At 44.5% G+C, this 16157-nt stretch overlaps 1 protein-coding gene across 1 annotated transcript; it reads right to left on the bottom strand.

The window, feature by feature from the left end:
* Positions 1 to 280: 280 nt before the first annotated feature.
* PRDM13 (PR/SET domain 13) lies at positions 281 to 8357 on the bottom strand. Its single transcript, XM_027853886.1, has 4 exons — positions 8217 to 8357; positions 6144 to 6275; positions 5868 to 5988; positions 281 to 2124 (listed from the first exon to the last, which is right to left on the bottom strand). Exons 1-4 carry the CDS (start codon positions 8355 to 8357, stop codon positions 281 to 283), a joined length of 2238 nt encoding a protein of 745 aa, XP_027709687.1.
* Between the last annotated feature and the right edge of the window lie 7800 nt (positions 8358 to 16157).

Below are 16157 nucleotides of genomic sequence, written 5' to 3'. Positions count from 1 at the left end.
AAAAGAGTGCGGGCAACGTGCCCCCTCTTCTTTGTCCCAACAGACTGGGATTGGATCTATTTTATGTCAGCTGGCCCCTACCTAACCTTTTGCCCTGGCACTTTGCGGAGAGCCAGAGAAACCTTTGCGCTGTTCCAAATCCTATGCAGGAAATTCAAGAAGGATTCTCCTCCTAGACCACATCTCTCTTCTACTGTGTGATTCCCTTTCCATCCAGGATGGGCCCCACACCTTCCCTTCCCTTGTTTCCTTTCTCCGAGCTGCCCTTTTGAAGAAGAGGTTACGAGTCTCGGTCCCTACTGCCCCCCGTTTCCTGATCGCTCTGATCGTCTGTGAAACAGACGTCCACGTCGCTGTCGTTGTCGCTCTTGGGGTCCCCAGGCTCTGGTGGGTAACCCTGGGCACAACCCTGCTCTTCACTCGTCTTGGCATGGACGCTCTGGCCGGGGTGGCGGGACTTGACGTGTCGCTCCAAGTCCCGGCGCCGGACCAGCACCTTGCCGCAGAACTCGCAGCGGTACGGGGTGTTACCTTCTGCGTGCAACCTGATGTGCTTGTTGAGGTTGCTGGGATCTCCAAAGGGCCGCAAGCACACTTTGCACTTTAGTGGCTTGTAGCCGGTGTGAGTCCGCATGTGGATCTTGAGCCCGTATTTGCGGGAGTATAACTTGCCGCAATACAAGCATAAATGGCCTGTCTTTGGCTTCCCGCCAACCCCGGGACCTCCACCCCCGCCATTGCCTCCTCCACCTCCCCCGCCTCCGCCGGGGACCCCGATGGGCTGCAGCGCCCCGTCCAGGCGGCCGCGGCTTTTCTCGGCGGCAATCTCAGACAGCTGCTGAGTGTGCATGGCAATCTCTCGGTCGATGCTGGCCAGAGAGCCCAGCTCGCTAGGATTCAGAGCCGCTGCCGCCGCAGCAGCCGCTGCCGCAGCAGCTGCAGCCGCCGCGGGTCCGCTGAAGTAAGACACCGACTCGGGGTACTTGAGCAGACTGCCGAAGTGCAGCTTGAGAGGGTAGTAGGCGGCAGCGGCCGCCGCGGCCGTAGGGGAGCCGTACAACAGCTCCCCGTTGTACACCGTGAAGGCCGGCATGACGGCTGGGAGGTGGCTGCATTCCCCAGGGTAGGACTTGAGGCCCCCAGCCTCAAAAGGAGGGAGCGAAAAGCGCTCCAGATGCAACCCCGCGGCCTGGGGTACCTGGGCGTAGCGGCCGCTGGGAAGCCCGCCAGCCGGCAGCGCCCGCTCCACGTGCTTGAACGCCGACGCCTCCTCCAGGTGGCCGGAGAAGAGCGGGAAGCCCCGAAGGGCCCCGGCGCAGGGCAGCACGGGAGGAGGGGGTGGCGGAGGCGGGGGAGGAGGAGGCTGCGGGGGGCCATCTCCCGCGTGCAAGCACTTGGCGTGGTGGTGGCTGTGGTGATGGTGGTGGTGGTGGTGACCTCCTCCGCCGCTCGCCACCAGGGGTTCATGTCCAGGACGGCCACCCAGCTTGACCCCGCCCAAGAGCTTGCCAAAACCCAGACCGCCTCCGGCCTTTCCAGCACCTGCCCCACTGTCCTCTCGGAAGGAGTCGCCGCCATGGGCCGCCGCCGAAGCAGCAGCCTTGGCCAGGCCCGTGGGCTTGAAGGCAGAGCGAGCACCCGGACAGAAAGCCAGGCCGCCCGACCCGGACGGGGAACCTCCTACCATGCCGAGAAAGTGGCCATGCCCCCTGCCTGGGCCCACGCTCATGTCCAGGGCGCGCTCCTGCTCCTCGCGGCCGAACACGCCCGCCTTCTTGGCCGAAGCCCCTAGCTTGCCAGGGAGCGGCGGCGAGGTGGACGACGACACCTCGCGCTTGATCCCCTCGCGCATCCCACAGGCCTGGTGGGGAGGTGGCGGCCCTTGCGGGTGGTTTCGCAGAGGGGCCGCGGGGGCAGCCACAGCGAGCTCAGGAGCTGTGGATTTGGGGGAAAGGCGGAAGCCGTCGAGGGCCGGGGCAGCCGCTGGACGGGCCACGTGCTCGTGGGGCAGGAAGGGGCGACCCCCGCCGCCTCTGAGCACACAGTGGAAATGCAGGTGAGCCTTGAGGCTGTTGGGGTACCGAAAAGTCCTCCAGCAATACCAACAGATGTAACGCTCCTCCCCTACGAGAGAAAGACAGGACAGCAGGTGAAAAGACTGGTTGATATGAGAGTCTGCAGAGGAGTGTGACACACTTTTTCTTTATTGATTTAGAGAGGATACTTAGATGGATCTCTCTGTCTTTAAATTACCGATGACTATTCGCCTGCCTGTCTGCAAGTTTCTCGTGTTCCCAGGAGAAATAAAGACCCGAGGAAACCTTAAATAATGTACTTCCCATCCTCTCATCTGAACTCCAGGGCCCTTCTATAGCCTTGGGGCGGTCGACCTGGCTTGGTACTGCTCACACCTCCTGGGAATCGATGAAGGGAACTGAGTAGACTGGACTGAACTGAGTAAGGTTGAGTATGGACTAGGGCAGTGCAGAGCTGATCCGGCTTGTGTGGGGAAGACCAGAACAGCTGTTCCCTTAAATCATGTGTCGAGGCTTGTGGTGTGCTCTGGCCCATCTGTTGACGTTTGCAGAATAGGTGGCGTATGTCAAGGAGTTTGGATAAACTGAACAAAGGCCAATCTAATGGTCGTGAGCTCCTCATTACCAGGCGAGACAATATCCTGTATGTATGGGCCATATGTAATCATTCCTTTTCATAGAACAATGTCTTTTGTGTTCACCACTCACCCATCCCTCTCCCTCCCAGCCTTAAAGACTTTGCCTGAGGTTTTCCTGGAGCGTGACAAACCGAAAGGACCACGTAGGGACTATGATTTGTTGTTCTTCAAAATTGTTCCTGGTTTGGTTTTTATTTTCTTCTCCTTTGCCCCCTTTTAATTTGATGGAAGAAAGATCTCAAACCAGACAGTCCAAAGATTTCACTGTCTTACTGTGTCTGCTTTCTTATATCTAAGTAACTCTCAGACACTTCAGCATTAACTACGAATCAGTAAAGGCTCAGGGAAAAGCTTTCTATATTATTCTAAAGAAAAATATTGTTGATCCTACTAAAGTATGCAGATATTTTACAAGTGAATTATTTTCTTATCAATATTATTGAAATTTTAATAGTATGTTTGAGCCACAGTACAAGTAATAAGTTGAAAAATCCAATAAAGTATAGTGTTCATGCCGCTCCCAATTTTTTTAAATAAAGTATCAAGTATTCAGGGATTGTTTCCCCCAAAGATGTCATTTTGTACTGTACTGAGCAAGGAAAACTATCTTTTGAATAGGCTCACTCGTTCTACTGACATAAGGATGAGGTGGATGAGCCTCCAGAAGAAGTTAGTGAAGAAAGAAATGAGCGTAACTTAAAGCAGGCTTAGCCACAAAAATGCTATTATTCCTACCTTACATTAAAAATCCAAAACTTCCTCAATATACATACATATTCATTCAGGGCATTCAGAATGTCACCCTCAAAGCAAATACTACTCCCAAAAACGTTTAAAGATACCATTTTCCCTTAAATGATAACCTTTCTGGCATAGGTATCACTGATTGAAACAGGTGCAGGGTCAGGGGTTATTCCTTCTGGATAGAAGAAATGAACCAACCTAAAATAGTTGTCCAAAAAACCCTTTGTTCTAGAGCAGCTCAGAGTAATCTTACTGACTTATATTCGGCACCAGGTAAAATAAGTGATATATATATATGTGTATCTATACATATATGTGTAGGTAGGTATATCAAAAAAATGGCTTGGGCTCTGTTAACCTAATGTTTTGATTTTAAATTGCCCTGACACCACCCCCATTCAGAACTTTTTTTTTAAGTGAGGATTTTTTTTAAGTCTTTCCTAAATAATTCAGCAAGAGTAAGAACCAAATTTAGCATTGTTTTCATGGTAAAGGGCCAAAATTACCCTGTCTCACTGTTATTTTGAATCCTGCCCAAGTTAACAAATACATAGGAATGACAGGTGCCCCTTCTGTAACCTACTCAGCCTTAAGTCAATATTTTATTTTCAGTTTTGAACATGGAAAATAACCTATATCTAATGCTGAAGTAGACTCCTCTACAGTTATCTCAAATGCCTAGAATTGTTTTCTAAGATCCTACACATGGGCAAAATATAATAAATGTACTTAATGTGTGATTTTTGTCTTGTTTTCTTTCTGAATCCCTCACACCGTAAAGGTTTCTTTAAAACATCTGGAAACTGGGGAAAAGTTGGTTAAGAATAACATAGGAATAAGTATCTAAGATTTTCAATTCCTCAAAAAGATTATTGAGAATTGTGACTGCTGTTTTCCCCCATTAGCAAATGCTCACTTAATCAGTGAAAAGAAATAGAAAACATTAAGACCATTATTCCAAAATTTGTTCCTGTGACCATTAGTTATACCTAAAAAGGGGTCTCAGGTTTTTAGATTCATGTGTCAGGAGAGTTTGTGTATATATATTTGAATGTACGTTTTTTTTCTTTTACCGAAAGTAGTTGATAAGATTTAGCTTGATGTGGTGCATAAAACAGGAGTTCTTAGAGTAATTTTATAGAGATGTTTGCATGTACACACACAGAGAAAAGTAAAAAACAAAATAAATGAAGTGAACAAGAACAGTATTAAGCAAGTTTAAGCAGAGCATTCAATGCACTTCATTCTGCTGCCTCATTTTCAAGACATAGTCCCAAAATTGTATTAATTTCTTCAAATCCTTAAGGTCTAGTTTCAGAAATGAGGTGACTGAGCCGATAGATTAAAAAGAAGTATAGCTGTGTATTCCGATTCAACAAAATCCCTTCTTTTACTTTTTGGTGTTCGTTTTTTATATTTCTGGTACTGATTTCAAATAGCCCGAAGCAACTGAAATATAAAGAAAATCGATGCAAGCTTGGTGTGTTGATGGTAGGGCCTAATGACTTAAAGAAGTCCTACTTCGCTCCACTCCTCAGCTCCTCCTTCCCGGGGGAAGTATTCTTCACTTTTCTTCCAGTGAAGTGAAAACGGTTTCATCTTTAGTTACTGCATCCTAATTTGCATAAATAGGCTGTTGGTTTTGGAAAGGATCAAATAAATCTAAGTAGAAACTGGGAAAAGTACCAAATTCAATTTAAATGGGGAGGGTGAGGAATGAATAAACACAATTTAAGTGTGGGGGAACTTGAAGGAGCCGCCAACTGGCCGGGTGAAAAGTACCGTAATGCTCCTAAAACGGAGTAAATCTCTATACTTAGGAAGTATATTTCCGTCAACTAGAAGGGTCTCTATTTTTATGTCATACTCATTATTTAAGGCCCAATTACTATGTCATATTTTCTTAATCTTGTTTTCTATTCTTGTTGGTAAGAGGAAGGGTCAAGAAGAGATCAAGAATAATCTTTCTCCAAAATGAATCCTTTAAATTATTAATAAAAATTTGCAGTCATAGAGCACTAAATTTGAAATTCGCATTAGAGATAAACCTAAGCCAACTTCCTCGCTTTAACAGCTGAGGAAACTGAGGCCTGGAAAGGCAAAATGGCTTCCACCAAATCTCACATCTAGGTATTGGCAGAAGCAGGACTTTCAGAACCTAGATCTCCTGACTCCCTATTTGAATTTGGGCAAGTGGTGCACTGTGGACAGTAATTTCTAGATGACAACTAAGCTCGCAATCCTTTACCGTCGGTGGAAGCTAGTAACATCTGCAGACAGCGACTTTAAAACTACTTTATGTTCAGAAAAGTTGTTGAAAACCTGTAAGATTTTTTCCCTCAACCTTAGAGGAAGTGCATGGGCCATAAACGGGCGACTATCCCCGGGTTTGACTATCCCAGGGTTATTTTCCGCCCCTTGCCCCCTCCCCCACCCAAGTAGATAGTACCTTTCTCATCGTGCGTAGGAGTAGCAGTAGTGGGGATGTCGAACCATTGAGCCAAGGAGTTCGAATACCACACAGTCAACTCCTCACCTGGCTGGACATCTCGCAGAGCCCTATAGAAGATCTGTTAGGGAAGAGATTTTAAACAGCGTCATTTTATCTGCAATTTATGAAAAACACAACAAAGGTGTAAAGTAGCTGCACTTTCAGAGAAAGCTTTCGGAGTAAGAGGGTTGGAGACAGTTTGTTTCAGGAGAGGAAATAGGTGAACCCAAATACCTGTCCTCCTGGTAAGTCCGCAATAGCTTCCAGAGTCTGTTCCTGGGTGTTCCTCGCGGCTCGAATTAACCCTATCCACTCTAGAGGGGATCCTCCAGATTCATCCACTAATTCTCCTCTCACCATTCGTACCTGCAAACAAGAAGCAATAGTAATTTCCCTTCACTATAAGACCCAAGCCAAAGAAGATGGAGGATCTTGCTTACATCCCACCTGCATTGCAAAAAAGTGAATGAGTTTTCTTAACCGTTTAACATGTAGGGGGCTTTTTTGGGGGGGGGGGTCATGGAAGAGTAGCAGGGAGAGGAGAAAGTGGTGTCGGAATTCTTAGGACATCTCCAACTGTGGGGAATGTAGCTGTTCATTTCAGCAGTTCCATTAAGGTTCTGCAGCAGGAGTAGAAACCCTGGATTCTCTGGAGAGTATGGGTTTTGTTTTTTTTTTTTGCACCTATTCCGACCTCCTCGCCCCCCAGTTTTGTTTAACTTTGAGTTTTGGACTACACTGGAAAAAGTTCTGTCTGTCTGAGCCAGAGCTCTTTCCGGTCCTAGGTTTCTCCTGTGGGGGAATGATGCTTCCTACAAACCCCTAAGTCTCCCACCTCATAATCTGCCTCGCTCCCACAAAGAGAAAAAGAGGTATCAGATCGTTTAAGGACCGTGCAATAAAAGTCATCCGAACAAAGCGGCCTAAGGAGAAAAACCAATAGCTCCAGATGAGAACTGAATTTGAGAAGCCTGGTAGAACGTTTAAAGGCAATTAAAAGGCATTTTCAAAGGAAAAGCATGGTGTGGATTCAGCTCTGTCTTTGCCTTGGGAGTGGAGAGTGTATATTTGAGACAGAAACTGAAGTACAATTGAGGGGATGAGATTATGGCAAGTCCTGAAGAAGAGGCACATTTAAATTGTTTCCCTCTCTTCCCAATTTTAATCTCTTTCAATTCCATCAAATTTCCTTTGGACCTTTCTAGACCCTTTCTCCTCTAGGATGACAGTTTATCCGTCCTTTTAGGTGTTCTCCAACATTAGACTCTGTATAGGTCAGGTGTGCCCTCGGAAAGTTTGAAGTGTTCTCCCAGATGCTAACGACCTTCCTATCCCTCTTGTGCCTGGGTGGGCTTGTCATCCACAATGCTCCATCACTAGGATATTAATCAGTTCCCTGGCCTCTGGACTGAACTCCAGAACTGACGCTTTCTCTAGAGCTGGGACTTCGATGGGAACCAATGACCCAACCCAAGACAGTTCACTGCTCACTCAAGCAGCATCTAGGACAAGACTTTGATGGACTGTGTAGTTTTGACCCTTGCAATGGTACTAGCGCTCTCTCGCTCTCTCTTCCCCCACCCCCATTCATTATCGTACTACCCTATACTGAAAATATTTTTTGTTATCTAATGAACTGGGGAAACGCGGTGCTACCTGAAATAATAATATAATTTTTTAAACTTCAAAATAGGAATTGTCTTTCACAATTACTACAAACCAATACATCCCTCAGCTCCAAAAGTTATAATGTACTTACTCCCCCTCACTACATCGACCTACTAGAGTTCAGGGAGGAGTAAAAGATGACAGGATTATTGTTTGCTGCCCCTGAGATCGGTCCCCACGCTGTCCTCGAGACTACCTCTCCCTCCCCTCCATCAGGGAACAGGGAGATTCATTCAAATAGCCACATGCCATCATCACCACCCCAAACCACAAGCCTGAGTGACCCACAAACTTCAGCACCCAGACAATCTGAAGAGGGAAGTTTGGGACCTGGGCTCGGAGAACACTCAATTTCTAAAAGAGTCAACTAAAATCCCAACTTTCTGCTTCTGCTCAGCCTTATCTCACCCCACTCTTACCCTACCACCCAACTCTCCACTCCGGCTTTCGTTTAATTAGATTGGTTTGAGAATAAGACTTTTCTAAAAGGCAGAGCAGACAGAGAAAGAATAAAGTCCCTTCTCTCTAGCTTTCCTCCCTTCCTCATCCCCGCCCCGGGATGGGAGAGCTGTGTGTAACTGGGAAAGGAGAAGGTTGTCGGAGCAGAGGCAGAAGAAGGGGGCAGAGAACAGAAAATACCTTTTTCTTGGGTCCTGGCTCTCTGCGGTCTGACAAGTATTTGCCCAGTTTGAAGATGCCGGGCACAGGACCCAAGCGCAGCCCGGCTGGGATGCAGCTCTCTGCGCTCACGCTGATGGCGGCAGTCCTGTTTGTGTGCATCGCTGCCTGTGGGTACAAGCAATCAGGAGCCCAAACTACTTAACAGGGTTGGAGTGACAGAGACAAGCCAGGGAGAAGGATGAACCCAGGCGTATCTCCGCCCGCAGAGTGACGCGGCTTGTGGATGCACGCCGGCTTTTCAATTGGACCAGGAGGGCTCCCCTTTTGGCACGCTGAGGCTCTAGGGCGCAGAGTTTGGTGAGAGAGTTGAGCTCTTAGAGCAGCTGCAGAGTTCCATCCAAGAGGGTCACATGGAGTCGTTCCCTCACCCCCCTGCATAATCAAGTCCTCTGAATGGCTAACAAACAATGGTCCAGGCGACCTTCCCATTCCTAAAAATCCAATTTGTCAAGGGCAAAGAAAAGGCGCTGGTGAATCAAAGGTCTGGCGGGACCATTAATCCTCAGCATGGGGTATTGTCCCCGAGACAGTTACGATATTTTAAGTGACAAATCCACTGTATAATTTCTCCATAAATTTTACTTCCTTTTATTGTTCCCCGACAAACCAGTTTTGGAAAATAAGTGACTACTTTAAGTCTACTTGGCTGATTCTTTTGAGGCTGAGTATACTTCAAAGATTTTTAATTCTCTTCCCTTGGCTTTATTGTAAAGGAGATTAAACAAAGAGATGGAGAATGTTTTGAGGACTTGTTAACTTCTATTGATTCCTGGCGTGTGCCATACAGAAATTGGGCAGGTACTTGATGGGAAAACACCAGAAAATACCTACACTTTTTAAATAACGACCATATTACCATTTCAGTGGATTGGTTTCAGGCCAGTAATCTATTTATAACTGCTTTATTCTTCCTTCTGCTCCCATTTCCCCCAAAATATGAAGTATTTGGAGGCCTTTTAAAACACAAGAGGTTAGCTATACATCATTGCACTTCTGAACGCAGAGGGTATGACTTTATTTGGCTTAGTGGGAAACCCAGCTGGAGAGTCACATAGAGTACTGGATAAACAAACCTCCCAGGCTACGGGGTAACTTGGGGTCCAGGACCAAGTGGAGTCCCAGAAAGTAAAATTTGTGGACCCCAGTTACAGCTCTTGACCAGAACATCTTTCCTCAGATGCCAATCCACCTGAATTCCTGCGTTCATAGAAATACTTTAAAAGAAATCCATCAAGAGATCTTGCCTCCCCTGCTACAACCAGATTTTTTATTAAAATCCAATTTTTCATATGCAGGAAGAGAAGTAGTTAAGTATTGATCAGTTGGACAAGGAAAGCCATTTTGATAACCAATTTCTGTAGTTAATGAACTGGATCAAAAAATTATATCGAATCTAAAGAGTACTCCTTAGATGTCTTCTATTTTCTGTTTTGAATTCAACCTTCATTTAAATTTTAAAATTTTAATTACCTTAAGATTGATTTCCTCACATGCTCAAGAAAATTTTAGGGGTGAGTAAATAATAGAAAGAAAGGCCTCCTCTGCTTTCCACATCACTTCTATTATTTGCTTCAGTCATTGCTTCTTCTACAAAGTTTTGAAAGATTGATTGCTCTGTATGAGATCAGGTATATCTCACTAGGATTCACCTTCCAAAAGAAGACCTTTGATGGGAAACTCTCCCAGGAGAGTTTGGATCTTCATTTTTTCTACCAGTATTGATGATGGTTAGGATGTGGGTCCTTTGTAAGTGATATAACACTAAGGATGGATGCCATTGCTTGACAAAAAGAGAAGGGAAAGGAGGAGACTAAAAGGCATCAATGGCTCCCCATATTTTTGGAATTGAGTACTATATCTTCGGTATCTACAAATTAATAAATCTATAGGTAAATGTCTACTGTTAATGACTTGTGCTAAACTGCTAGGGTTTCCCCGCCTTCTCCGATCTATTCATCAAGCTAGTTGTAGTTAGACTGTGATAACCAGTCTGTAGTATTCTGAAGGTACAGAGATTGCAGAATATGGCATCTGAACCCAATTGGACAAGGTAGGGTCACTTGGGCAAGTGTATCTACAGATTCCCCAGTGCCATGGCAGGAGAACAGACAAACAGGCATCCTCTTCCACTTGGGTTCCTATTAAAATCTTATTGAGTTGCCTAAGCCTCTGTGACCCACCGCCTCGATAGGGACCGAAGGCTGTTGGGATGTAAAGTTGAACACAAAACTACACCTCCTCTCCTTGGGAGAAGTCCTTTAGGCAGATCTAAGGATAACAGAAGGGCGATGAAGAGGGAAGGGAGTGGAAGTTACAGGTTGCCGGGCCCAGCCGAGTTAACGTTGGCTCTACCTGCAGCATCAATACGGAACTCACACCTGACTGCGGGACTATGTAAACAAATGATTCCATTTCTTGGTCATCTCCAATGGAGTTAAAAATAATTTTTCACCCCCAAACTCCATTGTTGTGGTCAGTCCTAGCTGGACTGCGTTGGGAGAGGAAGATGGCTCCTTTGATCAGACTCATGAATGGTAAAAGAAAAAGGGGTGGGGGCGGGAAGGGAGGGAAGAACCAAGAAGTAGAGGGCAATAAATTTAAGCCATGAACATGTCCCTATAACCTCTGGCCTGGCGACTCTAGGATGACACCCAGTTTAAATTACCAGAGCGGCTGAGGGAAGGGGGAGAGAGAGACCCTACTGCTTGGTTTGGGGAGCCTCCCTATCCCCTCCTTAATGAGTCAAAAAGCGTGAACGACACGCGAACAATTTTATCAATAGGACCATGTAAAGGCCGACTGTGAGGAAAGTTATTTATTAATATAGCCAATTGTGGCTGGTTCCCATCCCCCGAGAAAAGAAAGGCCCTGCTCTAGAAGCATTCACACCAGCTCGCCAATTTTTATTCTGTCCTGTGGCTCAAAGTTGAAGTTCCCCAAGTGAAATAAATTGCCCACAAAAGAGGAAAGGAACACATTTTCTTTTATTTTTCCTTCCCTAAAAAGCAAGGGTGAAACCAATCTAATGTGCCCACTGGAGCAAGATGCGGCATGAAAGGCTGGGTGTTAAAAGTAAAAGCAGTCTGTGGAGCAAATGGGATGGAAAATTAAATGAAATTAAATAGCTTGAACGACCGTATTGTCCCTTATTAAAAAGACACATTAATTACATGGTTTCAGCCTTATTCAAAGACAATGTTTAGACTCAATCAAAACATTCCACTATCGCTTTTTATAGACTTAAGCTGGGCTTCCCGAAGTACCATTAAAGCGAAATCACTTTTGCGGCCCAGCTTCGATGAAAGATATTTTACAAGCCAGCCCTTATTTATGCCCAGCGCTGAACTGCCCATGCCCCGGAGGAACACTCTGGCACAGTGTTCTTTTTGATTTAACAGGTTGCCCCATAATGAGGCATGAATGTTAAGGAACAACAGTCATCCAAAGAGGCACAGTTGCAGGGAGCAATGTCCCACCAGGGAGCTCCATTCAGCCCCTCAAACTGCTCCAGCCCCGAGAAGGTTCAACATTACATTCAAATCAGCATGAATGCCTGTAGACAGGGCCAACTGCATTGTGCCCGGGAGAAGCGTAGGAACAAAATGCTGCCGGCCTCTAGACAGTTCACCAAGCGAGATCCTTGCACTAGGGCGAATCCGGTAACTCTGACGCCTGACCTTAGGTCCTCTGAAGCGGTAAAAAGCGGAGCCCAAAGCTTCGAGGGTTCTTTCAGGCCGACGTGCCTCAAACAGAGGTGGCTTTGGAAAGGTTTTTCCTTCTTTGGGGATAGAATCATCCTGCTACCCACCCTCGCACCTGAGAGTTCCCTCCAAAGGCAATGGGCTCTCCTCGTTGTAATGCGGCCCTGTGCGAACGACCAAAAAAGGTCGTTGAGCAACCCAGTTAGTCTCTGAGCCACTTGGAAAAGGAGCCATCATTTCCCCCGAGCTCTTAGGCCCCTTTCCAGACCTCGAGCCGGAGAGAAAGAAGGCAGATGGCGAGGACCGCGGGCCTGGAGAGCCTTTGCATCCGGAAAGGGCAATAGTTTTGCTAGACGATCTGCTCTGAAGCTTCCTTTCCATCACATATTTGGGACGGACTCTAAATTGGCCTGGACGCTAAGTTTAGAAAAGTAACCCTTTCCCCACGGAGTGCCACTTTTCTTGGAACATGTTCCTTCTGATCTCCCCTGGTCTGGATTGTCCTGGAACCCGAGTCCCGTCCGGCTTCGAGGATCCAGCCTTCCCCCAACCAGCTGCGAGGCTCAGACTAGATGCGGGTGGGATATTAAGGCTGTTTCTGAATAGCCACGCCGCTTCTATGGGAATCCCACCAGATGACACCATCTCAATTTGGACATTTTATTCTTAATTGCAAGACTCCTTCGTGAGCCGACGGCAAGAACGGGGGAGGGGGGGTTGGAAAGGAGAGGAGGAATGGGGCACATCCCAGACTAGGTTTTAAAAGGGGAGAGGGGAGTTCATTGGAAGCGGCTCTATAAAGTATTCAGAGCCTCTATAAAGTTGCCTTTTAACCAGATTCCCTCAACGTATTTCTTGGTTCTTTCGGTTGACATGATGCAAATAAAAGTCAGTGAGCTTGTAGCTGAATTGAAATGTTTCGGTGTACCTTATAAATTCATACCTTTTCTCCCCGGATCGCCTCAGAATGAGCCCCTCACTCAATTCGATTTTCCTTGCTGCTGGGCACATTTAGCCAAGACTCTATTTGTGAAGTTCATTTCTAGGCAAATGTATTCAAGGGCTGATTGGGATGAATAGGACCGTGTGTCAGCCGCCCCTAATTGGGATTAAAGCACTTAGGACCATATGCAGAGAGTGACAGAAATTCTCAGGTTTCATTGTATTCAGACTTCCACCCGCTTGGACACTCCTCCCAGAAAAGAGATTTATAAAGATTTCAGAGAGAAACTGAGGAAAGAAAAGAGAGATGGAAAATAAGCGGGCTAATGTCTCTCTGTGGGCCTGCAGGACAGCAAGTGGTCATGACAGTTTCTGAGAAAGGATTATTAGAAAGAAAGATGCTAGGGAATAATTGAACTCTGGTGGGGGGGAACAGGTCTGAGCTCTTTCATGACAAACTCCTTAAGGTTTAAATAAACAAAAGAAATAAAGATGTTATCAGTTTCCCAGACTTCTTAATTTTTAGGCCTTTGCTTTTTTTTTCCCCTAAATCTCCCTGCACCCAAAGAATATACCCCGATCTCATCTCAACACTAGGTATTCTAACAATTTGGTACTCTGTCCAAATACTCCACAGAGATAAAGCCTAACTCTCTGCCTCTTTCCCTCTCCTTTTTTTAAGTATAATAACAATTTCACACCTTCTAAAAAATGGTGGAGACTTATGGTGTAAATGTGGGAAAGTATGAAAGATGTTAAAGTAATATATAACATAGAAGTAATATACATTGTCCCTTTCTCTATACACATAAATAATAGTGTCTCCATAAATCTCCACACATAAGAAGTGATAGCTATGATTATAAGAATGAAAGGTAATCCTCATTGACAAAGCCTAAAAACAAAAAACTAAAAAACTAAAAGACAGTGAAACTAGACCATGGCCCTTGTTTAAAATTGAATGTAGTGACAACCTAATTTAGCCCATAAAGAAGTAGAGAAAAGAGATGACGTATGAATAATGGACAGGAAATTATCTAAGTAGCTAAATATTTTTAAACAGAGAACAACATAGACATCTGAAACTACCTGGATGTTTCTATGCAAAGAATTCCCAAAAAGTTGAAGGAAGAAGAGAAAAAGGAAAGGAAATGGGGGAAAATTGGCCACTAGTGGACAATGCCTGATTTTTGCAATCAATTCCAGACCAGGCTTTGGCAATTTCTCTGGCTTAATTTCTCTGAAGGAAGTATAGTAACCATATTTCATGTTACTTTTTGACTTCTTCTCACACCACCCATGGTAGTGGTTTTAAACAGGGTACTACTTAGGGAGACTATGACTTCAGGATTCTCCTTCCTTTCAGATATACAAGAAAAAGAAGGGGGGGGGGAAGCTATATTCTTCATATTAAGTATAAGCCTGCCAGAGACAAATTTTATTAATCAAACTATTACAATTCTGTATATTTCTGCCCAGAGAGAGAAAGGTCCAAGAGGCAGAATTTCTCCTGTGTGTTTGGAAATCTCTATTTGAAAAAAAAAAAAAGCTCTTTTGGAATTACAATTTGTAGTCCTAAACCAAGAAAAATTCCATAGTATGAGAGAATATAGTCATCAAGGTTAGGTAAACATTCATTTAACAATATTCATTCATCAGTCATTCATTCACAGAACAATTGTCATTCAAAATATCTATGGCATATCCTAAAAAAAAAAACAACTTCTTAAGCCATTTAATGTAGTCCAAGGAAAGCCATGTTTCATCCTTTTTAGGGTCATTTGGCTGTTGAGCAAGTACCCTTATAGGTACTATTTATTAAAGCAAAACCAAAGATGTATTGCTATTTCCACACTAAGAAAAGCATATTTTTTTGTGGTGGCAAAGAATTGGAAATTGAAGGGATGTTCATCAGTTGGGGAATGGCTGAAAAAGTTTTGGTATATGAATGTAATGAAATACTGTTGTGCTATAAGAAATGATAAGCAGACAGAAAAACCTGGAAAGACTTACATGAACTGATGCTGAGTGAAGTGAGCAGAACCAGGAGAACACTGTATACATTAACATTGTGTGATCAACTATGATTGACTTAGCTCTTCTCAGCAATACAATGATCCAAGACAATTCCAAAAGACTAATGATGGAAAATGTTATCCGTATCCAGAGAAAGAACTATGAAGTTTGAATGCAGATCAAAATATACTATTTTTATTTTTTAATGTTTTTTTTCTTTCTTGTGGTTTTTGCCTTTTGTTCTGTTTCTTCTTTTACAACATGGCTCATGTGGAAATATATTTAATATGATTGTAAAAAAAAAAAGAGCATAGCTTCATGTTACACTACATGTCTCCAAAGTGAGAGTGACTGATCAATACACTTACTTACCTTTTCTAATGTCAACATAGGGCTCTTCCATAACCCAGGTGCCATCACCTAGATTCTAGTCCTTTTCTCTGCCTCCAGCTTCCCTGCTGTCATTCAAGTATTAGCTAAAATTCTATCTTTTGCAAGAAGTCCCATCCCCAATCTCCCTTAATGTTAGTGGCTTTCCTCTGAGATTATCATAGATATAGATACAGATATATCTTGCTCCTACATAGCTGCTTGCATGTTTGCAAATTAGATTGTGAGATCTTTGAGGGAAGGGATTCTTGTTGTTTTAACTTGTATCCACAGAACTTAGCACAGCACCTAGCACAGAGTAGGTGCTTAATAAATGTTTAATTTATGCTTGATGATAAAAGTTTCCTAACAGTTAAAGCAGTCCAAAAGTGGAATGGGCTGACTCAAGAGATAATGAGTTACCCTTCACTAGAAGCCTTTACTCTAAGACTGGATGTCAGGGGGGTTGACCTTGGCCCAAATCACTTTGCTTCTCTGGGTCTCAGTTTCCTTATCAGTAAAATGAGGGGATGGACTAAATGAACTTTGAGTCCTTACCAATAAATAAATCAAGCATTTATTAAATTTTGCTTACTTTATCTTCTTCCTTCTGCTGAGGCCCTACTTCAACCCTATTCCTCTTCACCTTCTCCAACCTGACGTTCCTTCAATAATGATGCCTTTTCTAGATTGGGGCATATTGAAATGACTGATTAAGATCCCAAAAGTTAGACTAAGTCTTGGTCATGGAGGTTTGGATAGCTCACCTGTAACTCCAAGTGAGTATCTCCTTTAAGAAATATCCATCAGTACTCCTCTAAATATTTGTTTTTACAAACCCTCCACTCTACCCTACAAAATAAGAAAGTTT

This window comes from Vombatus ursinus, unplaced genomic scaffold (assembly GCF_900497805.2).
Source record: "Vombatus ursinus unplaced genomic scaffold, bare-nosed wombat genome assembly UNPS02000582.1, whole genome shotgun sequence".
Lineage (NCBI taxonomy): Eukaryota > Metazoa > Chordata > Mammalia > Diprotodontia > Vombatidae > Vombatus > Vombatus ursinus.
Note: the sequence above shows the minus strand (reverse complement) of the source record. Positions and strands in the feature narration are given on the sequence as shown.